Consider the following 23854-nt stretch of genomic DNA (forward strand, 5'->3'; position numbering starts at 1 on the left):
AGGGGGGCATTTAGGAACAGGGTTGGGAATAGGAGCACAAACTAGCTCATTTCCTAACGTTTGACAGTAGTGAATGTGATTTGTGAAGTCAGCATTAAATAAAAACAAACTTGCATCTACTCATACTTTTATAATAGTTTATTTATAATCATTGGGTATCCATAAATTTTACCTGAAACAACTTGTTTTACCCAGTTTGTCAAAATGTGGTGTATATTCTTTTGCTCATCTTTACTCCATTGAAATTTTAAACGGATGGCAGTCAATACTGAGGTCATGTGTATTACAGGTGTACGTATGCAGGTACACACATACACATATATAAATTCTTTGCATTTCCTCAAGGCAGCACCAGCTGCACATGTAGCTTCAACATGAATCACATTTGATGTAGAATCAGCACATTATTCCCCTTCATACTAAAACAATCAAAGAAATATTGTCTGAAAGGCCCATGAATGAATCCTAAAAATAAAGTGAAATTTCATGCATTGTGCAATGTGAAAGCTCATGCAGCCTGAGGGCAATGGGCCATGTAGCTGCACCTGTTGAGTGGCAACAGAAGCTAATTACATGAAGCTCACTATAGTAAGCGAAGGCAATTTATGCAAGTTTAACTCATTTAAAGAAAACAAAGTGTGTAGAGCTCCACTCAGAAGGCAGATATGCTGTATGACAGAGACAAACCTGAGCTAGAGATTTTAAGACAGACATATAGCGGGAGAAGGGAACCAAAGGGTTTAAAAGGACGGAATAGTTGATGACAAGTGAGAAAGTCAGACACTTTACAATGCCCATCTATTGTCTGGATCACATCAAATATCTCAGAATAATTTAGATTGTTCTTTGTAATTGTACAATAAATGTAAAAAAAAAATAAAATTAAACGGACAAGTCTAGAATCTCTTCATCTGTCGTCTTTCCTGCCGCCTCTGTTTTTTGTCATTCTTCTCGTTCTCTTCAGGGGCTGCCTGCGAGTCAGCAGAAAACCAGGGTCCCAGGAAGTTCACCCACAACAGATGTAAAGCCCTTGCAGGTGCCTGGCGTGAAAAGAGAGCAAACAATAATATGGTTACAGAAAAACTGAAATGTGACGCCTCAAAGATTTTACAATCTGAGAAAATATTCAGTCTCACCAGAAGCCACAGGTACCAGAAGTAGGATGACAGAGTGCTAAGCACCTGGACAATTGCAGTAAGAAGAATGACATCTTTCAGGTGCCTGCGTGTCAATAATAAAAATAAAAAGTCACTTCTGATTAAGAGAAATATTTATATAATAAACCATTGCATTCAATTGTCCAACACAAAGCCACAAACAAAAAACTAAATATCAGCATTTACTGGAAAAAAATAAATAAATCAACTCAATTGTTCATTCATAATCATTGGGCATAGATATTTACATTAGATGTCACCTACGCTGCTGTTGTCTATTGGAAAAAATGCATCAATAGAGCTGCCATTTTAGTACAGGGTAGTGCTACTCTGAAATTAATGCAGGACAAAGGTGCAGCGGAGGACTGGCCATCCAGAGCCAGAGATTGATACATATATCTATGATCGGGATTTTTCCTGGTGGTCAGTATACAAATATTTATTTAAATGATGAAAATTATAATTTCACATCAGTTTTCTACATCGATTTATAAGTGACAGCACAGGCATTGCCAACAAAGAGCATGTATTTATGTGCATGGAAATGTATTATCCTCCCTCCCTGTTAAATTTGATCTAACCCATGTCCTGAAACACACCTCCTCTCCTGCTTTCACTTCTAATTCTAACGGAGGGAGCGATTCGTTTGTGAATGAATCTCCGTTATAAACGACTCGTTCTCTTAGCTGACAATAATACCAGTTTCTGGCACCTCAGCATCTTGTTGTCAAATTTTATTTACACTGTTTGCTTATTTTATTCAACAAAACTACAATAAGCCGGGTATTTAGTGCGAGTTGGTGCTACTTTGCCTTATGGTGAATGCTGTAAGAGACTGTATTATCATCAATAACGTGTCTTGTTTAGCACAAAGTTCATACAAAAACCTAAAGAACGAAATATTACCTATAAGATGTTCTGTCTTTGTTTTCTTTGTTTGTTCATTACTACACCCGTACACAGTGCTAAAGTCCAGCATCTTCAGTCTGGCTTTAGTCTAGACTAGTGTGGTTGAAAGACATTTTCCTGGGAGCCCTGTACAAATGTGATTGCGCTATTGATGCATGCTCAGGGTCCGTATGCGAAATTTAATGTATATATCTATGATCATTGGGTATCCATAAATGTAATAACCAAAAAATGTCAAGTTGCTTTGTGTATTTTCTTTTTGGTTGGGAGAGATTTTGAACACCAATACACGTATATGAACTGTAAGAAACTTTAGTCTGCCTACACCCAGATTACTCCAAATGAAATGTCCCAAAACAGTTAACGAGTTAAAAGTTTTTTTGTCTCTTTACCATGTGGAGTAATGAGCTATAGTAAAATGGGAATGGGTAAGAGACATCTCAGAAAATGGTGTGTCTGAAACTGAACATTAATATACAGAGAGCACAGCTTTGACAACAAGAGCACCTTAATTAATAATAAGGTTAGTAAACTAAAATAGGGCGGCACGGTGGCCACACAGCAAGAAGATTGCTAGTTTGAGTCCTGGCAGGGCCTGTTAGCATTTCTGTGTGGAGTTTGCATGTTCTCCCCATGTTGGCGCGTGTGTTTGTGAATATGGGTGTTTCCCAGTATTGTGTTGTAGCTGGAAGGGCATCCGCTGTGTAAAACAAATGCTGGAATCAGTGGAAGATTTAGGCAAAGCAATATGGGCGATCACTCAGGGCAGCATCTTGCTGTGGGCGGCACAGGGAAACACGCACCAGTAATAGCTTTGAGGTATGATTTACTTGATTTTCTTTTTCTCAATTTATTTGCCCAGTAGAGCTTTGTGTCTAGCAACACCACTGGGTTTTTGATGCCTTTGCAGCAAAAAAATGCAAGAAAAGTCCAGATGTATCAAAATATAAGTAGATTTTCAGTTTGTATGCATGATGTCTGAATTGTTTGTTGGGGGGTATACAGGGTAGTTCTCCCAGGGTGCCATTTAAACTAGAACCACCCCCGGCTGAAATAGTTGGCAGTTCATTCCACTGTGGTCCGATAAATTTATAAATTATTTGAGACTGCTATGCTAAATAAACTTTTTCAATGAGATCTTCGGTTTCCTAATAATTTTTTCTTACAGAACATAAATATAAAGACAACATTTAACTCACTCTGCCATGCCCTGTTCCATATTAAGGTCAATCCCTCCATCCAGCAAGCTACCATCTTCAGCAAATGCAGGTTTGGCCATTGCTGACATAGATCTGTAGCTGCCAACGTAGACCGCCACTGCAAACAGTAGCGAGAACTGGTACAGAAGAGACAAAGCAGAATTCAGCACCAGACTGCAATAAGAATTTTCAAAAGGATTTACCAAAATGCTGGAACCCAACAAGAATCCATATCTTTGCTGACATAAAAAAACTCACATTCAGTGATACAAAAACCATTGTAGCTTTTTAAAAGGATGGTTCTCCCTCCAAAAAATCTGTCATTTACTCGTTTCAAACATTTTTGAGTTGCTTTCTTCTATTAAACACAAAAGATGATATTTTTAAGAATGCTGGAAACCTGTAACCATTGACTTCCATAGTAGCTGTTTTTCCTACTATGGAAGTCAATGATTACAGGTTTTCAGCTTCTTTTGTGTTCAACAGAAGAATAAAACTCAAGAGATTTTGAACCACTTGAGGGTGAGTAAATAGCAGAGGTGGGATTAAGTCAGACATGTGCAAGTCACAAGTGCAAGAAACCTTCAAGTGTCAAGTCAATTTTTATGAGACTCAAGCAAGTAAAATCTTAGCTTTGGTGAAGCAAGTCACTGTCAAGGTATTTATTTTTTTTGATTTAACTGAACTTTTAGATTAAAATACAGTAGTTGTGGACTATTTTTAAGTTTTAATGGCAACAAAATAATTGTCATTGTTGCAACTTGCAACAAAAATATATCTTTCCTTTAAAAGGTGTCCACATACAGCCAAGTTAACACACTGAAAAGTTGAATAATAATAATAAAAGTAGAGTTATGAAGATTACAATGTAAACATAAATTTAGACCAACGTAAAAGTATGAAAAGTAATCAGGTACCTCTGCAACTGATTTCAGAAAATTAAAAAGCTGTTAAAGATATTTAGTCTACTGTTATTACTGTAATGTGTGCAATACACACAAAGTGTAAAGCTGTTAATTTGGCTGTTCACATAATGCCCTAATATTATTTGTCAAGCAAGTCTCCAGTCAAAATTTTGGAACTCTTCAAAATTCTCGCTCAAGTTAAATCATGTGACTCGTCACCCTCTGGTAAACAGTGAGAAAATTCTCGTTATTGGGTGAACTACCCCTTAAAAATTGAATAAATAGTTAAGCATGCAAAAGTAGGATTTGTTAATACAAAACACTAATTAAAATGTGCACAGAGCACACAAAACAAAAATATATACACTAGATACAAAAGGAATGCTTTTATTCACTTACCCATGTCCAAAATGAAGAGGAGTTGTAAAAAAGCAAGAGATTGACTGCTACATAAATAGCCTGCAAAGAATAAAAGCAATTAAATCCATTGAAGTTTAAAATGACACATTAAAAAAATCAGCGTATATTTACGTGTATTACTTCCTAATACGTTTGCCTTACATTTGCTCCCAGGATGATCCTGCTGTAGAATTTGAGAGTATCCTGGTTTTCCTCGTGGATTTGTTTTTTGCCTTTGGTTCCAACTTTTCCTTTTGGCTAACGGAAAAATAGCACATATTTACATCACTGATACAAAGAAAACCATACTCTTTTTAGTTACAATATGCAATTATCACATGAATTAACTCTAAAGACGCCGTTATTAATCATAATCTATAAACTTGACACATACCGCCATCTCCTCTGAGTTCTCCTTCTTGTGCAACTGTTCTTCACCGGATAACAGCTTTCCTTTTAGTTTTGTAAAAGTCTAACAGCATCTAATTTTTAAAGGATAATACCTAAAACTAAATAACTACCAAAGCAAAATAACACATCAGCATTCGAGAGCACGTTTCCGGCGCTTGCGAAATGCGTAACAGATGCAATAAACTGGACTTGGCGCCATCTTGTGTTAATTTCATGTCCGTACAGGACTATCGTTAGTGTCAAGACCGTGAATATAAATATCTATGTGTCAAGACAAATATCAAGCCATTAAGTTATTTGAAAATAACTTGCTTGTACCCTTGTACTTATTCAACTGATTGGTTAAAATACTGAGAGCAACCTTTAAAAAAAACAATTAATTAATTATTTTTTAATCAGGAGTTGCCACAGCAGAATGAACCGCCAACTTATCCAGCATATGTTTTACGCAGCGGATGCCCTTCCAGCTGCAACCCATCACTGGAAAACACCCATACACTCTCATTCAGAAACACACAATGGACATTAGCTTACCCAATCCATAGCACTTGTCTTTGGACTTGTGGGGGAAACCACAGCAACTAGCCTTAACCCTAACCCACACCAACACGGAGGAAAAAATGCAAACTCCACATAGAAATGCCAACTTATACCAGCAACTTGCTGAGAGACAACAGCACTACCCACTACGCCACTGTGTTGCCCAGTAGCCTCTGTTGATCCATTGTACATATTATAACAGAAGCTTATATTCATTAAGACAGGCAGAAATGAATGACCTGACTGAGCAAATTTAAAAAACAGAATGAGCCAACATCTTAATGAAATACTAAAATTAACAGGACTGTTCAACAGAATACTGAAATATTAGAAAGAATAAAGAAATATTAGGCTACTTTCTTGTGGGTACCAGCACAAATGGGCATCCATGGGAATGAGAAAGCAGACAGACTGGCAAAAGTTACCATCAAAAAAGAGCAGGTGGTTATTAAAATCAAATGGTCAAAGATAGACTTTATACTGGAAAAAGATGATGGACAATTACTGGATTAGACTAATATATGTGAAACTTAACTTACTGTTAGGGTCATTATCACTATAAAGTTCCAAAATAAGTTTGAGATTTTTGATTTAACCACATAGTTGTTGTATTAATTAAACCGTAGCCTGTAAGAAATTAATGTTGGTCAAGCTCATGCACCTTTTTACAAATAATCTGCAAGCAGAAAAACAGTAAACAAACCTCTAAGAGTGTCAACCCTGTCATGGATAAATTCAAAGTATAATTTTATGCAGTGTGATTATAAAATGTATATTTTCAAAAAGGTAATGTGTACCTTTACCAACCCAACTTAATAGATTATGGAAAAAGTCTGTTTATAATAATGAAATAATGGACAAAACATTTATTTCCCAATAAAATATGCAATTGTTGCACGTTCTTTTCAAAATAAAACCCGAGATCTGAAATATTTTGTCAAACTTTCAAACAATATCAACTGGCCCTTTTTGGTTAATTAAGAAATCACACAAGATGTTTTGCTGAGTTAATAAATAATTTTATTTTCATAAAAGTTGAACATGACGGTGGAAAACAAATTGACAGGGTGGACATTGGCATGGCAGGATGGACAAAGGCTTTATTTAGTGAACTAAATATGGAAGAACATTTGAAAAACAACAGGTACAACAAGAAAAGATTAATATAAAAGGGTTGTAAAAGTTTTCAAGAATTCAACTTCTGTTTTCACCAACTGCTGCAAACCACTGAGCCACCATGCCACCTCTTCTGTTATCAATTAGGTATTATCAGTATGCAGATTAATGGGAAAATAAACAATTGTTTTCCTTCAAATTAAACTAAATTTGCTAATGAATCTAATAAAATCCTTACATTATAATAGGAAACAGAAGTGTTTACTGTGTGCACATCAGATGTTTTAACCTCCTCTGAAGAAAGGCAAAATTGGCATGGGGATGCCAATGAGTACCTCAGAGGGTTTTTTAAAGGGGCACTTACCACATCATGACAGGGTGGACAGCAAACTCAAGGACACATGCAAAATTATTAATAATATTATGAAAACAAAATAAAAGTTATTAAAATGACTTTATCAAATAACTTGTTAAATTTTAGTTTAATTTTATCTAATTTCCCTACTTTTTAGACTCACTGAAGCTGGCAGAGCAGTGTTTGGGACATGGCAAAATCACACCCATTCAATTAAAAGAAAATGGCAAAAATTTTCATCAGAACATCAGAATTTCACTATTCCGCATTATGTTAGGACTGATTCAATCTTGTGGGACATAAAGGCACTTTATAGTGATGATAACTTAAAAGCTCAGCTATGGGAAATATGCATATGAGAGTATAATATCAAAAGTAATGGAATGTATATGTGGAGGCAGGGGTGTAGCTGGGGGGAAAGGGAGACAGAGTGCATAGGCCATGGCAATTTAGGGACCCTGCGACGGGAGACCCACGGGCTTTATTTAAGTAAATAATTAAAAAAAAAATTGTGATCACTTTAAAAAATTGTGCATAGGTTCCAACATAGCTGACGGTGCCCCTGAGTGGAGGTAAAGGAACATATGTTGTGTTTAGTTAGGACTAGACTGGAAGAACGAAGCTTAAATGAATACAGCAGATGGCAGTAATACATTTTTAATGCCAGCTGCTGTTAAGCTCCAAGAAGAAGAAGAAGAGGGAGGAGGAAGAGGGAAGAAAGAAGAAAGCAAAGAAAGAAAGATATCAAAACAAAGATGTCGAGGAGGTGTGTGTTAGGTTGTGGCTCTCCCGAAACTCTTTTCATATTCCCCAAAACACCTTGGTTACGGTCTCGATGGCTCGCCTTTTTGCATTTCGAAGAAGGGGCGATATCAGAGAGTTCTCGGCTGTGCTCGAAACACTTCACACAAGAGTCCTTCAAAAACTGGACACGGCACAAAATGGGCTATGTGAAGTTTCTATCGTTGACAGAAAACGCTGTCCCGACAGTGTACACAGTTGGTGCCTCGCAAACATTGAAGGTAAGTGAAACTAGCGGGCAACTTCATCTAGCGCTGACCCACATATGCATGACATGGCACCAACCAGCAGCACCGTTTCCGAAAGTAAAAAAAAATACACACATACACACACATACACACACGTGTGTGTGTGTGTGTATATATATATATATATATATATATATATATATATATATATATATATATATATATATATATATATATATATATATATATATATATATTGTATGTATATAAAACTTACTTAAATATGCAATATATCGTTAGCATGTGCTTAGTGTTTCAGTCAGGTCAGAAGTCAGTAACACAACTTAAAATGTTTTCGGAAATGTTATCAGATTAATAAAAACTAATTTGAATAAAATGGAGCATATCGATATGAGCTTATATTAGAAATGTGACTATATTCTTATTATATTATAGAAAACTATTACTGTTAAATTATTTACTAGTCATTTATTTGTTTAAAATCTTAAATATTAAACATTTAGTATTATATCTACCAGATAATTCAGCATTAATAGTGTTTGTTTTGAGGGGGAAAAACTGAATGAATAAATAAAGATCAAAGAGTTTGTGTAAATAATTCTTACTCCAAGCTGAAATCTAAAGTTGCCATGCGTACTTAACACTCTTTTGTAGTTTTACTCCTATTTTATATATTCTACATGGTGTTATTCTTGTTCTAAAGCCCCTAACAAGAGATGTGGCCTGTCAGTGTGATCCTCCAACTATGAAGAGTGTGTCAGTCCGCACAGAAAAACAAAAGCAGAAAATACGGAGTAAAGGTAAAGGCTGCTGCTAGCCATGTAAATCTTCATATTTGGGTAAAACTGTTTTTTTTTCTTTGTGTTCCATGAGTTTGATTGTTATTTGTGTTTGTTGAAAATTTCAGGGGTTCAAGTGAAGCCTTGCTGGTTGCAGCCGGTTGGCACCTCTTGTTCTGATGCCAATTCTGCACCTTCATGTTTCACATCAATACCAATTAAAAGACCAAGGATGGAAGTTTCCACAATTAGTGAAAACTCTGTGTCCACCTCAAAACACCTGTCAGACTTTTGTGAGCCTGATGTCAAGGAAGAGGACATCAAAAAGTAAGTCTAAACATGATCTACATTTTTTGACTAGCTGAAGCAAAGAGTTAGAAAAATTATAGTGGGTACGGAAACTATTCAGATCCCCTTAAATTTTTCACTCTTTGTTATATTGCAGGAATTTGCTAAAATCATTTAAGTCACTTAAATCATTTTTTTTCTTCAATGTACAAACAGCTCCGCATTATGACAGAAAAACAGAACTCTTTACGTTTTTGCAGATTTATTAAAAAAAAAATAATAATAATGAAATATCACATGGTCCTAAGTATTCTGACCCTTTGCTCAGTATTTAGTAGAAGCCCCCTTTTGATCTAAAAGATGCAACAAGTGTTTTACACCTGGATTTGGAGATCCTCAGCCATTCCTCCTTGCAGATTCTCTCCAGTTCTGTCAGGTTGGATGGTAAACGTTGGTGGAAAGACATTTTTAGGTCTCTCCAGGGTTGCTCAATTGGTTTTAGATCAGGGCTCTAGGTGGGTCATTCAAAAACATTCACGGAGTTGTTGTGAAGCCACTACTTCGTTATTGTAGCTGTGTGCTTAGGGTCATTAGCCGCATTTCCACTATCGGGCCAGTGCGAGCCAGGGCTTTAATCGGGCCAGGCCGGGCCAATAGCCAGGGAGGTTGAGAAATGAGGCCGAAATCATGTCGCGTTTCCACTGTCGGGCTAGTTGCTCGCAGCGCGTCATGCAAACACCGCCCCCAGAACGTCCCCCGAATCAAATGTCACACAACCCGACACACAACCCGCCCACTTCAGCGGGAACAAAAAACTCAAATTATAACCACAAACACAACCTGGCATCACTACAAGAGCTGGAAGATGGAGAACACCGAAGCGATTGCTTTTTTACTGTTTGTGGTCTGTTGGTGTAAGGCCAGACAGCGATCCCTGGATAAGGACATTCGAGTTCGGCGGCATTTACTTCGAACACAGATTTTGGCTGCAAGGCGCAAAAGAGCAGCCGAGCGACGAGAACGACGTATACAACGACAACTGCAACTGCTTAGTGAGTTGATCAAGCGCGATAGCAAAACAAATGTAAGGGAAGAAAGCATCTTGTCTCCTCTTTACCTGACAGGAAAACTCCGCCTTTGTACGCAACCCCGCCCCGAAGCCCCAGTTGGCCCTCCTTGGCCCAAGGTATTCGGCGGACCGAAAAAGGCCGGACACTGGCCCCAAGGAAGCCCCGCTTTGGCCCGATTACGCCCCGGAAGTGATAGTGGAAACGCGACTGGCCTTGGCTCGCCCTGGCTCGCTCGCTTTAGGCGCGATAGTGGAAACGCGGCTATTGTCTTGTTGGAAAGTAAACCCTTGGCCCAGTCTGAGGTCTCGAGCACTATGGAGAAGGTTTTCGTCCAGGATATCCCTGTCGCCCTGTCCCTGCAGCTGAAAAACACCCCCACAGCATGATGCTGCCATCACCATGCTTCACTGTTGGGGCTGTATTGGACAGGTGATGAGCAGTGCCTGGTTTTATCCACACATACCACTTAGAATTAAGGCAAAAAATTGTATCTTGGTGTCATCAAACAAACTAATTTCTCACCATCTTGGAGTCCTTCAGGTGTTTTTTTTAGCAAACTTCATGTGGGCTTTCATGTGTCAGGCCATTCTGCCATAAAGCCCTAACTGGTGGAGGGCTGCAGTGATGGTTGACTTTCTACAACTTTCTCCCATCTCCTGGCTGTATCTCTGGAGCTCAGCCACAGTGATCTTTGGCTTCTTCTTTACCTCTCTCACCAAGGCTCTTCTCCCCTGATAGCTCAGTTTTGGTCGGACAGCCAGCTCTAGTAAGCGTTCTGGTCATCTCAAACGTTTTCCATTTAAGTAATCAAACAAATACTTCCATCACTGTAATCAAATACAGCTGAACTCAAATAAAGGTGTAGAGCCATCTCAAGGATGATCAGAGGAAACAGACAGCACCTCAGTCAAATATATGAGTGTCATAGCAAAGGGTCTGAATTCCTAGGACCATGTGATATCTCAGGTTTTCTTTTTTTAATAAATCTGCAAAAATGTCAACAATTCTGTGTTATTTTTTGTCAATATGGGATGCTGTGTGTACATTAATGAGGAAAAAAATTACTTAAATAATTTTAGCAAATGGCTGCAATATAATAAATAGTGAAAAATTTAAGGAGGTCTGAATACTTTATATGATGGTTTAAAGTAAACCACAGTTTATTAAAGGCGAACCAGTTGTGACTGAATGCAATTTAATTAACTAAAATGTTCATATGCGATCTGTGATTAAGCCGTCTAAATAAAGCTTAGCTTTTTTTGTAATAAAAACAAATCTGTGTTAAGTATTTCACAAAAAAAGTTACTTGTCAAGTTAACGGGTATTCAGTAATTAAATTTTAACAGCACTACTTCATTTATTTATGATGTAGATAATGATAAATCTAGCACTGACAAGATGATAGAAATGTAATTATGCTTATTTCATTATTATCATATCGGATGGATTTTGTTCTTATACATTTCATTGTTTAATATCGTATAGGTCTGTTTAAACTTTAAGCCATAGTTAATAAGCTATAACACTGTTTAGCTTGGATTTCTCCAAAGAGTACATGCAAACACATTTTAAAAATTATAAAAAGCTTAATAATTTTGCATGTAAACCATATTTGTTTGTTTCATAACCTATAACTTTCAGCATAAAAGTTTGATTGTTTTTTTTTTGCCTTGTTAAATATTGCATAGGTCTGTTCAAACTGCCTACGTAAATGAGTGGAAGAGCGAGCCTGACACCTGAAATACACCAGCTAGAAATATGATTTTTCAACACAGAGGAGTTTAGTGGAACATCAAACCGACAGTTCCGAAAGGTTAGTTTTTTTCTTTAAAATAACTGCAAATGCTTTTTTTTTGTATATTTATGCATTAAGTGTTAGGTCAAGTGGCATAAAGTTGTTTAAAGTGAAGAAGCTCAATACGTTTTAGATCCTGTTTGGGCTTGTATTTACTGTCTTCCACTTGTAATCTGAAATCGCATCTTAATACCAAGTGTAAATGGAGTTTTTGAGTGTAAAATGATGGCATTACTTTTCATTTGTACTTTCTCATTGAAATAACTTCTCTGATTTCCCTAAAGGACATTGTGCCAAGTATAAATGATGAACCTGGATTGCAGTAAGGTGTTGCCCATGTTGTTAGTCCAGGTAAAAATGCTATTTACTATCACACTGCTTGCTTGTTTTGTTTGTTTGTTTTCTGTTTCGTTATCTATAACGATCAGGATAAACGTTAAATAAAACAGAACAATGTTGCTGAGAACAATTGCCTGTCATAGACTGAAAAATTGAGATGTTTTCTCTTGTAAAATAGTTTAGTATTTAGTAAAAGTTTAATATTTTAATGATACTTTCTGTAATTGTCTCACCTAGAAGATTGATGCACTTGGGAAAGAGCATAGTTGCAGAGAGGTCTGGCCTGGAGTAAAAAGAACCATCAATCAACACAGGTCTGCATCCTCCAAGATGGGTGAAGCAGCAGCCATGGAGATACAGAAGTCAATCTTTAAAGTTCACCGTCATAAGAGCTACTCTTTGCTGGTCTGCGACCACCCATCTCATGGGATGTGTTTTGTTTGTAGAATTTTTGTATTATTTTGTTGATGTCAGATACTGCCGATTAGTCTAGTTCAGGGGTTCTCAATCTCAGTCCTGGAGGTCCAGTGTCCTGCAGATTTTAGCTCCAACTCCAATGAGACACACCTGGGCTAGCTAATCAAGCTCTTCCTAGGCTTTCTAGAAACATCCTTGCAGGTGTGTTGAGGCAGGTTGGAGCTAAAATCTGCAGGACAACAGACCTCCAGGACCGAGTTTAAGAATCCCTGGGTCCTGTTTCAGTAAGGAGGTTTAACCAACTTGGAGTTTAAACTTGAACTCTGAGTTGACTTACAGAGAGATTAAAAACTATGTTAGGTCAATCAACTTTGAATAGATAAACTCAGAGGCTGTTTCTCAATTCCAAGATTGCAGAGAATGGACTTGCGTTCTTGTGAAGACCAGTCTCGCCAGGTCACCTTGTAAGAACAAACTCGGGAGACTGCGAGAACAGAGAACGCGTGAAATGAGAAGTTCCGTTCTCCCTGATGATTACGTGACTTTCACGTGTTTTTAATGGAAATTTATTTAAACCTTACAGCATTCGTACAACGATTTAATGTTTTTCCCCTTTTCATATTATATACTATTCATAAAGACTTTACAAATATACACTGCACAATACAAATAAAACAGATTTGAATAGGAATTTCAACAAAGAAACACCCTTAATGTGTTTATTCCTTTATTAAGATTTTATTGCTAATGTTCATATTCACCCTTTCATTTAGGGAAACTCTTGAGATAAATAAGTTATATTTCTGAACTTTAATAATCAACCTATATAAAATGATGTGCTTCCCACCTCCAGTCGCAATTACTTCTGGGAATTCTAGAGCGAGTTTGGTGCTCAAGTCTGCATCCATGCGTCCTCGATATCAAGAACACATCCGGGAAGTTTCACGCATCCTCCGTTCTTGCAGTCTTGAGTATTGGAACTGAACTTTGGCAGTTGTTGATGCCTGTGTTAAGCGCGCACACCGCAACTATAAAAAGGCATTATCAGTGGAGCGCAGATATTACGAGTCACCATGGCAACATCTAAAAAAAAAGATCAGCATTTCTTTCTCCAGCTGAACTTGATGTGCTTATGCAAAGTTATAGCAAATATGAGGATATATTTAAAACAAGCAACACCACTGCATCAGTGAAACAGAGACAGCATGGGAAAACAGCTGCTCAAGTTAATGCGTAAGTTTACATTTAAAATATTTAAGGATAATAAAAAAGTAATGTAATGTGTGACGTTTATTGACTTTTCACTTGAAAAGTAGGGAACTGGCCGTAATTTTAAAGTTATTTCAGATGTAATTGCATTTAATTACATAAAATAGGCTATTGCATAGTTTCTACAACAAATCTGACGTAACAAGGATGCAGATAACCTTAATGTTTAGTGGAAATGTTTAATTTAAGGTTTCCACTTTTACACACTTTGATCAGTTGAAGATAACATATCTAAAGTAGAGTTTTTAATAGATTTTAAAAAAATCTGAAAAATCTACTTTTCAAGCTGTTTGGACAGACATATGTGTAGGTATAGTGTATAGACCGTCATATTGGGATGATATAAACACACCCAATTCTTTTTTTTTTTTTTTCAATTTAACAACATAAAAACGGTAGACCAATTGTATCAGTTTTTAGCTCAACTTCCCCCGCCCACCAATATTGATTGACAGCTGATTTACACATAAAAATAGGTGGGTGGAAATACCGTTTAGGCGAGAAATACCGCTTCGTCTTTGTAAAAGGGGAGGAGACCAACAGAAACTCAGAGTTTAGAAAATAAAACCTGCACCTGACCAGGTTAGGTTCACAGAGTAATTTACCATGGTAACTGACTCTGAGTAAAAGTTACCTCTCTTTTAAAAACAGGCTTGACTTACCCTGCTTTCTCGAGTTTGACAAATCTGCCATTTTGAAACGGAAAACCCAGAGTTTTTCTTACTTCAGGGTTAACATACTCTGAGTTTTCACTTAACCTTAAAACAGGGCACTGGTCTAGTTAAATAGACTATACAAAAATACAAAAATAACCAGGGTTGAGCTGATGAAGGTAAGATTCTATTCATATTTACAAGCCTTTTATTCAGTTCCAATCTCAAATCAGTTTGATATAGAAAATGGGTTTGATTTTTGTCAAGCTTTTAAATTTGTGAGCAGACTGTCAACTTGAATAGGCTTATATCATCAACCCTGAACGGATTTCACTATCCTTTCATTCAGTTCTTAAAGATGTAAAGTGTAAAAGTATTAAACCGAGATGAGAGAACATTGTAAATAAAGGCCTTTTAAATAACAATAACTGATTCACTGCTTTAATAACTGGGCAATCATTGCTGAACTGTTTATGGGCCAGATTTGGTTAATAGCCCCATTAGCCTTTGTGATTTTTGCCACATTTTCGAAAGTGGCCCACATTTGGCTAGCACCATTTTGACCACTATTTACCAAATTGGCCACTTTAGGGTGACATTCGTATTGCACGTTGCCTTTAACACTATATATTTGCTTAAAGAGGGCCTCATGATTTGTGAGCTACTTTAGGTTGGTGAGAAATTAAAATTTACAATGTTTATTTTGCTAGCACATATTATTATCCTTTAGGTCAACAATTAATCAATGCAAGTCAATTCACTGAAAAAAATCTTCAAAATCTGATCTTTTGCTCCTCTTTATGGAGTGATAGTTATTCTCTGTTGAGGTCAGCTTGAAGGCTTCAGCCACAATATTCTTAACCAGGCCCCTATTACTATTAGTTTGCTATGAGGGAATAATGGGCAAAAAGTAACATACTGGGTCTCAGCAACGTCTAGTTCATGCAGAGACTGATTGAAGTAACAAAGGATGTAAAGAGAGAACCAGCATATTACAGACAAAAGTATGTTATATACTTTTTTAATTATGTAATGTATAACCAACAAAAATATAATCCTATCACAACCTGTAAATCTAGCTGTAGACATATTTAAACACATGCAACAAATCAACTGTTACATTTGCTGAAATAGGAAGAACATGCACAACATGTATTTTGGATCTAGGTGCAGCTTTATGTAGAAAGAACTACAGAGGAATGTTCTGCCAAACAAAACACAGTTTAGCAACAAAACGCATTAATAAAAGATCTGATGTCACCATGAGAACCTGAAGAACAACTTCACTGATTCTCAAACAGATTTGTATTGTTACAGTCTTGGTTGTTACATGCACATGTAAAAAGTATCAAATATATATTTTAACAAGTTTAAATTTATGCTAGAATTCTAAAGGTATACCTACACGAAACTTCCATTACTTTGACTATAGCAGCACAATAATATTTAAGCATTTTTTTGTTTATTTTTTTTAGTGAGTGTATAGTAAGCGGCTAACTGTTACAACAGCTACAGACCCGGCAACTAGCATTTAACTGGGAGCTTTTCAAATGTGATAGAAATACAGTTTCATTTTTGATGTAGTTGTTTCATAAATTAGCAAACACAATTAAACAATGACTTTAACCATGTAATACAAAGGTATTTTTAATCGCACACATTTTTATAGTAAATAAAGCTAAATGCTTTGTACGTTAAAACTAAATATAGTATTTTAAATGGAAGTGTCTTTGTGATAGTTTGCAATGTGACAAAAAATGTTCATTTAGTATATTCACGAGACTCTTTAGGCGTTCGCAGCTCTACAATCATAGGGTAAGGTTTCAATGTCTGAGTTCCTCCATAAATATATGTGAAGTCCGGCTCTCCTGCATCCATCGGCCAGACCAGACGAAATCTCCGCAGCACTGTGACCAGGATGAGGAAGAGCTCCATGCGGGCTAGATTTTCTCCTAAACACACACGAGGACCTAGAAAACAGAAAAGTATATGTACATCATACAAGAAACGCAAGACAAGCATATATATTTTTTTCCACTTATTTATATGTTGTGTTTTAGTCTTTCGATTGAATATAGTATGTTAGATAAACTGATTAAATAAGTTATTTATAAAGTTATCAAAATACTCATATTGTCTAATGATAAGATATATGTAGCACACACCTGCAGAGAAAGGCATGAATGCATCATTCTTCACAAATTCTCGTTTTTCATTCAAGAAGTTCTGAGGGTTAAACTCATGTGGAAACTTCCACTGACTTTCCTCTCTGAGAGAAGATGACAGATACGGGATGATAATTGTCCCCTGTAAAAGCACATGTTTATAATAAGATTAGCAAATCTTTATGATGAATATGCTTTTTAGTAGTTGTAGCTATAATTCCACTGGAAAAAAAATACTATTGTGCTTTTGAGCCATACCTAAAGTGTATAAAACCTTCCATCAAAGATGTCCCAAAACACCCATTCTTGTCTTAGGACAATTTTGAAAAGCTTTTTGATACACTTCAAATGTTGACTATATTGTATATATAGTAGTATTTACAGCACTTTGTTTATGAATGCTACAGTGTACTGCAGTATTGACTATAGTGAACTGTAATAAATATTGTAGTATATTTTAGTTTTTACTACAGTAGACTATATGGTGTACTGTATTTAGTGTAATATACGATGTAAATATTAATTGTTATACTATAGGCTAGTATCTATAGAATTACCACCAGTGTAAAGTAACAAACTACAAAAACCCAAATTTACTACTTAGTAACAATTAGTGTACGTTTCCTACGTAATTTTAAATTACTAAGTAGTTCTAAAAACGTGTACTAATACTGTACTTTACTTTTACTATATTGTACATTGGCAACGCAGTGGCGCAGTAGGTAGTGCTGTCGCCTCACAGCAAGAAGGTCGCTGGTTTGAGCCTCGGCTGGGTCAGTTGGTGTTTCTGTGTGCATGTTTGCATGTTCTCCCTGCGTTTGTGTGGGTTTCCACCGGGTGCTCCGGTTTCCCCCACAGTCCAAAGACATGTGGTGTAGGTTAATTGGGTAGGCTAAATTGTCCGTAGCGTATGTGTGTGAATAAGTGTGTATGTGTTTCCCAGTGATGGGATGCGGCTGGAAGGGCATCCGCTGCGTAAAACAAATGCTGGATGAGTTGGCCATTCATTCTGCTGTGGCGACACCGGATTAATAAAGGGACTAAGCCGAAAAGAAAATGAATGAATATTGTACTTTTTTTTTCATTTACTTTTACTCCATTATTTTCCTTCAATCTGCAGTTAATATTTTGTTTATTTTCTCTAGTGATTGAATAAGTAGAATTATCAGTCCTGTGATTCTCGTTCAGTCATATCACGCATAGAAAAATCACATAAGACAGATCCACCTCAACACTCAAAAGCAGGGATTCTGTATGAAGAGCCAAAAGCCGAATATTATTGAGAGCCGTGGGCCAAAACTTAAAAAATAAATTTAAAACATTAATTTAAATCATATTAACTAATGTCGTATAATTTTAAATAGTAACTTAATCAAATTAAAAAAAACATTTATAACGGTGAAGTTCAATGCTGAATACATTATAGTCAAGCAGAATCTGCTGTTGCCTTCATTTGCTCACTGATGTCTCTGCATTGTTCTCTATTCATTGTGTGACAGTCTGCACATTTAAAAATATATATTTATTTACAACATTTCATATTTCAGTTAGTTTTTTTTTTGTAGCTCAGCAATAAAACAAACACAAAAAGGTTACATTAAATTAGAAATTTCAGTCTCTAAACCATCGTCCCTATCTTAATTCTCTTTACTATGGGCCAACTTTGCCCCATAGGCCCAAGTTTGGGCATCTCTGCTTAAAATATATATTAAAATATATATTAAAAGTGTCCAAGAAAGCTCAAAATTGATACACACAATGACCAAGATACTGTTTAGTCTGCATATCACTGATGAGAAGATGAAGGATATTTACTGGATGATGACTAAAATCACCAAATGGCCTTAAACAACAACTAAATGCATTACAGAAGGTTATGTTTTCAAATACATGCACACACTGTATCTATTCATCAGTGCTGCATTAGTTTGGTTTGTGGCTTCAACTGCTGGACACTTAGACTTGTACGCAATAAGCACTGACAACAAGATGTTTGCCCATTGGGTTTCACAGATTTCACTCTGCATGTAAACATATCACCCTGTTTTCTGTCTGCTTATTATAAGTGCAGAAAATAATGTAATGTGTTCTCACATTAGATTAATCTCACATTTTAAATATACAGTCTATAAATGTGTAAGATGTTCTTAGTTACCCTTTTTAATGAAACTATAAAAGCCATATTAACATACAATCAAAGAAATGTGAGTAGTTGAGTATAGTCAGTACATTAAATGTTACCTTTGGGATGCTGTATCCTCGCAGTTGAGTGTCGGTTCTGGCGGTGTGAAACATACTAAGAGGAACAATATCAGCAATACGCTGTCCCTCATGAATCACTGCTTGAACAAAATGCATGGCGTTTCTGTCCTCATATGTGACATGATCACGAGCACCAAGGACTTCATCAATCTCCCGCTGACATTGCTCTGAAGATGCACATGTAGTCATTAAAAGACACAAGTAGAGATTGAAAGACTATGAATGCTTAGAACAGTTTATAAAAGCATGAACAATTGATAAGAGTTTAATAAATATCATTTGGGAACAGGTTAACTTCTTAAACTCAACAGCTGTTTGGGGTTTTTCCACCTGGGTTTTTCTACCCAAATTAAAAAGCGTCCCATACCCACATACAGAGGTGTAACTGCAAAATGTTTGTCATTTGCACCTTCTGATATTACATAAAGCAGTGTTAAAAGTGCTAAAAATTCCCTGCAAAAATAGGCGTTTTCTTTTTTGGTAAGACTTTACAATAACAGTACATGAAATATGTATTAATATGTAAACTAAACATTACTTTATTATGAATTAATTATAAATTAAGGCATGTGCTAATCATGAACCAACTTTAACGGCTACCTTAATTACATGTTAGTACATATTATTAATTAATGTGTTAATTAACGTTTAAGTTTAAGCTTAAGCTAAGTGGATCCAACATGAACTCATGAGCTGTTAATGTATAATTATGTCATAACTTTACTTGGAGGGGCATATCATCATTAACTCATCCTTAACTACTCATGAACTCCTGTGTTTAGACCATTGATGTTGACAGAACACTTTTCTGTTGTTACTCAGTGTAAACGCACTAGACGGACGTGCATCAGGAGTTCATGAGTAGTTAAGGATGATGTGCCCCTCCAAGTAAAGTCATGGTATAATTATATATGAACAGCTCATGAGTTCATGATGGATAAATTAAGCATAAACTAATGCTGTAATTATTACATTAATTTACAAACAATCATGTACTAACAAGTAATTAAGGCATCCATTATTCACAGATGAACTCGTGACTTTGCATGTGATGTTGTAGTTAGCTCATGATTAGCACATGCATTAGCTCATCATTAGTTCATAATAAAGTAACATTTAGTTTACATATTAACACATTATTATTCATGTACTGTTATTGTAAAGTGTTACCTTTTTTTCATAAATTCAAATTTGGAAGTCTATGCACTAAGCCCCTGTGTACTCCAATTGTGTTTAATTCCAGCATATGTCAGCAGACAGAGGAAAAAAGTAATTTGACTCTCTTAGGTTCTTTGCAAGATGTTCATGTTCTCTCGTGTTCTATGAAATTCTATTCCATCCGAAGGAAGGTGTAATACTGATTTTTAAAAACAATCTCTGACTGCCATTCCTTTATACAGAGGTATAAATTCAAAATCTCAGTGTCATTTAACAGAAAACCCTTTGAAGTTACATACTGCTGAAGTGATAAATAATATTGTACATGTTTGAGCCACCTGAAAACTCATCTTTTTTTGGTTTCGTTCTAAAGCCTCTATTTGAAAGTGTAAAACCTAGGCTCTGTGTGCTGTAGAAAACTGCAGATTTGTTTTGTTTAATACTAGAAGATGACAGTAGACCAAAATAGTTGAAAAATAAGAGTTATATTCCAATTTAAATATAGAAATCTGTTTTGAGAGGGGGATGTGTAAATTAAGTGTAAATAATTGACTTATTATGAGGATCATATCAGCATAAAACAGAGATTCTAAGCTTTCAAATATTGGCATCTGATAAATACTATTGCATATGTTTCTGCCCTAAAATGAGCCAACTTAATACTAGGTGCTTTTTATTTTTGTTCTAAAACCGCTTTTTAAAAAGTACGTAACTCAGGCCATGTGTGCTCCAGAAAACTGCAGTTTTGTTTAATACTAGATACACATTTTTAGATACAATTTTTTGACATAAATGTCTAAGTGGTGAAGAAAATGCATAGATGTGGAAATTTGAGATTCTAAGCTTTTAAATGGTATCATATTTAGGAGTATTGGCACACCACAGGCCTTTACATGTCACTCTGGACCCGGTACAGGTTTCATAGAGTTTGTATTATCAATTTTATACGAAAACTTAAAGTATACTAAAAATATATGTTTTTAGCCACAGCAATTCACCAAAATGCATATATTTATAAACTGCATCAAAATTAATCATAGAGATCATATGTTTTGATATTCCCTACCTTGTATATGAGTGTGAGTCATCAAATAGAGAGTTAAGGTTCGGAGTGTGTTAGAAGTTGTTTCAGTTCCAGCAATAAACAGGTCGAACAGCAAAGTGACCATCTGTGACTCATCAAATGTGGTGCGTTGATCTGCTTTCTATAAAAGCAGAAGGATTTACTCCCGAACCATTGTAATTCAAATGTTATTGAACTCACATGCAGCTTTAATATGTGATAACACACACTTGAGAAACTTGAGTGTCTTACCTTGTTCATCTCCTCCAAGTAATAATCAATCAAGTCTCTGGGCTCTCCAGCAACACGTGACTTCTTGTGCTCCTCCACAACTTTAAGAACATGATTTGTGATTTGCTCAAAATACTGAAAAGCTTTATGGAATGGCAGTGGGAAAATCCTTAACACTGGTGCTATTTCATAGAGCTGCAATTCAAGATAAAATAATTTTGTGTTAATAAAATAATTGGCAGTACAACTTCTAATGTCTTACATTCTGCATATTATTTACTATTTATTGTTAGAGGAGTGATTATTTACACTTAGTGTAAAAAAGAAAATAAGTATAAATAAGATTATAAATAGAATCTTGTTTATTTGTAAAAGTAATATGCCTACTCAAGACAAAGTATTTAGAGTAAATGGTGAAAACAGCCTTTGGCAAAAAGTATAAAGAGACACTGGATTTTTTCTTTGTATTTACCATTGCCCATGGACCAATGGCAATTTTAGTAAGATTTTCCATAGTTTTGATCAAAGTTTGGAAATATTCATCCTGATAATCGAATCGTGACCTAAAAATGACTGAGGCAATGATGTTTGAGGCTGCTTGGTGATACAGATGTTGAGGATCAATTGACTTTCCTGAAATAAAAAAAATACAAGAGATTGTAATTTTAACATCCTCTGATCCATTTTCAAATATATAATACTTGTATTAATGTTTCATTAACATAAATATTAAAGGTGTCTCATATACCAGCAGATTCCTCCAGTAGTAAACAGATATGTTTGACCTCCTCCAGAATCCTCTGCTCCATACTTTTCTTTCCAAGGCCGAAGTTCCTTAGTGTGGTCAGAGCAAAGCGACGATGTTCACGCCAACTTTCTCCATAATCTGCCATGATCACCCCTAAACTCACAAAAATATCAGTTGAAAGCCATCAAATCCCAGCAGTGAAAGTTTGTTAATATGTATTTGTTAAAATACCCCACTCAGTGTGAGTATACAGTATGTTAGCTGCTGTTTTCATTCTGAATTACCTTTGCTTCTTGTTACATGACTGATCATCATATGGTTTGATCTGCCAGCAAACTCAGCCCCTTGTGTGATCAGTGCCTCCTTGATCATTTTCTGTCCCGTTAACACCACTGCCGGCTGTGAACCAATGTATATCCCGTAGATTGGTCCATAGTGCTGAGCAAACTGCAGAAAAACAAGTTTGGATGCATTTCTTATTTTAAATTCTCTAGTTTTCATTGTGTTAGAGGTGCTCTGATGCACTTACCTTGTCAAAGTCCTTTAATGGGCTTATGCGGCTCAATTGTAGCAAATTACCAAAAATTGGAACAGGTGCGGGTCCAGGAGGAAAGTTTTTAGGATGCCGAATTCTCAGCTGTAAGTACAGAAGAAAGGCTCCAAGACACAACAAAACCAGTGCAGTCAACATGCTTACTGATCTACTAGATGGTCAGACTGTACCCTGCTTTTTAATACAAACAGAGAACTGATACGCATGCACACAAAACTCCTCTTTTAAACTTTGCCGACCTTTATAAACTTTGTTGAACTAGAGATATAGACTGTACAGAAAAAAGGTAAGCTAAGTTTAAACGTATGGGTGGAGAGATAATGATACTTTCACTATCAATGTCAGCATGAACTCCTGATAAAGATATTCTGAAGGTTTATTTTGACCTGTAGTTTTGGTTTTTTGTTCATGCCGATTACTGCCAATTTGTGCTGCATTAACATTTTTTAGGCAGCATGAATATTTTAGTGACCAAACAACAACAATGACCTGATAGACAATTTTTAAGAGCGAGAACATTTCACAAATAAATATAAATCTAAAATGTGATTGGTGCAGTCAATGTGGGCCCACATTTATTGTCTAAAAATAATCAGCTGTTTTTAGACTTTGCTCTTGGTCTCTGGTTTATCACTTTGTCACTTTGTCCTTCACTGTGGAGACTTTTTATTTTATTAAAAACTTTTTTAATTGACAGTGGCTTGAAAATCTACAGATTTAATAACATCTAATTCTGACAATATATGTACTTTTTTGTAATTCTCAGTAGAAGAAAAAAAACTACACAATAAATCGGCTTACCTGAACAACCTTTAGACATTGTAGATGACCTCTTAAATTGGGACAGTTATGCAATGGATAGTGACAAACAAGTATTAAGAAATTGGAGACAGTGTCCAGCCTGTCTCCAACACTTAAATTTGTATTTGTGTAAATTATTTGATTTTAAACAATTATGTTCCCTTTCAATTTTGGTTCATTTAACATTGTCAATAACTTTCTTTGAAAATACTGAGGCACTGTTGAATAAGGGCAGCACAAAACACAGTCCAGTGGCTTTTGA

At 35.9% G+C, this 23854-nt stretch overlaps 3 protein-coding genes across 4 annotated transcripts; 1 reads left to right on the forward strand and 2 right to left on the reverse strand.

Moving 5' to 3' along the window:
- Positions 1 to 123: 123 nt before the first annotated feature.
- tmem208 (transmembrane protein 208) lies at positions 124 to 5151 on the reverse strand. Its single transcript, XM_056462927.1, has 6 exons — positions 4964 to 5151; positions 4732 to 4827; positions 4570 to 4629; positions 3266 to 3402; positions 1137 to 1221; positions 124 to 1040 (listed from the first exon to the last, which is right to left on the reverse strand). Exons 1-6 carry the CDS (start codon positions 4967 to 4969, stop codon positions 897 to 899), a joined length of 528 nt encoding a protein of 175 aa, XP_056318902.1. The 5' UTR covers positions 4970 to 5151; the 3' UTR covers positions 124 to 896.
- A 2537-nt stretch (positions 5152 to 7688) lies between these two features.
- Positions 7689 to 15025, forward strand: LOC130232288 (uncharacterized). Of its 2 annotated transcripts, none has more exons than XM_056462103.1 (6): positions 7689 to 8013; positions 8705 to 8801; positions 8909 to 9107; positions 11827 to 11951; positions 12218 to 12284; positions 12510 to 15025. In XM_056462103.1, the coding sequence occupies exons 1-4, from the start codon at positions 7747 to 7749 to the stop codon at positions 11876 to 11878; spliced, it is 615 nt and encodes a 204-aa protein (XP_056318078.1). In that variant the 5' UTR covers positions 7689 to 7746; the 3' UTR covers positions 11879 to 11951; positions 12218 to 12284; positions 12510 to 15025. The 2 variants fall into 2 exon arrangements, with proteins under 2 accessions (XP_056318078.1, XP_056318079.1); XM_056462104.1 differs by having other exon boundaries at positions 12513 to 15025.
- A 591-nt stretch (positions 15026 to 15616) lies between these two features.
- On the reverse strand, positions 15617 to 22937 carry LOC130232945 (cytochrome P450 2F2-like). Its single transcript, XM_056462928.1, has 9 exons — positions 22768 to 22937; positions 22523 to 22685; positions 22239 to 22391; positions 21963 to 22123; positions 21512 to 21685; positions 21263 to 21401; positions 19018 to 19205; positions 16777 to 16918; positions 15617 to 16581 (listed from the first exon to the last, which is right to left on the reverse strand). Exons 1-9 carry the CDS (start codon positions 22927 to 22929, stop codon positions 16373 to 16375), a joined length of 1491 nt encoding a protein of 496 aa, XP_056318903.1. The 5' UTR covers positions 22930 to 22937; the 3' UTR covers positions 15617 to 16372.
- Positions 22938 to 23854: the final 917 nt, after the last annotated feature.

This window comes from Danio aesculapii, chromosome 7 (assembly GCF_903798145.1).
Source record: "Danio aesculapii chromosome 7, fDanAes4.1, whole genome shotgun sequence".
Taxonomy (NCBI): domain Eukaryota; kingdom Metazoa; phylum Chordata; class Actinopteri; order Cypriniformes; family Danionidae; genus Danio; species Danio aesculapii.

Excerpts from the sequence above, each read along its gene's own strand:
- LOC130232288 (XM_056462103.1), top strand. The coding sequence starts at position 7,747 with ATGTCGAGGAGGTGTGTGTTAGGTTGTGGCTCTCCCGAAACTCTTTTC. Across the intron at positions 8,802-8,908 it reads GCAGAAAATACGGAGTAAAG|GGGTTCAAGTGAAGCCTTGC; the intron begins GTAAAGGCTGCT and ends TGAAAATTTCAG. Across the intron at positions 9,108-11,826 it reads AAGGAAGAGGACATCAAAAA|GTCTGTTCAAACTGCCTACG; the intron begins GTAAGTCTAAAC and ends AATATTGCATAG.
- LOC130232945 (XM_056462928.1), bottom strand. The coding sequence starts at position 22,929 with ATGTTGACTGCACTGGTTTTGTTGTGTCTTGGAGCCTTTCTTCTGTAC. Across the intron at positions 21,402-21,511 it reads ACTTGGAGGAGATGAACAAG|AAAGCAGATCAACGCACCAC; the intron begins GTAAGACACTCA and ends CTGCTTTTATAG. Across the intron at positions 16,919-19,017 it reads GAGGATACAGCATCCCAAAG|GGGACAATTATCATCCCGTA; the intron begins GTAACATTTAAT and ends GTGCTTTTACAG.
- tmem208 (XM_056462927.1), bottom strand. Across the intron at positions 3,403-4,569 it reads CCTCTTCATTTTGGACATGG|TTCTCGCTACTGTTTGCAGT; the intron begins GTAAGTGAATAA and ends CTTCTGTACCAG. Across the intron at positions 1,222-3,265 it reads ATGGAACAGGGCATGGCAGA|GCACCTGAAAGATGTCATTC; the intron begins GTGAGTTAAATG and ends ATTGACACGCAG.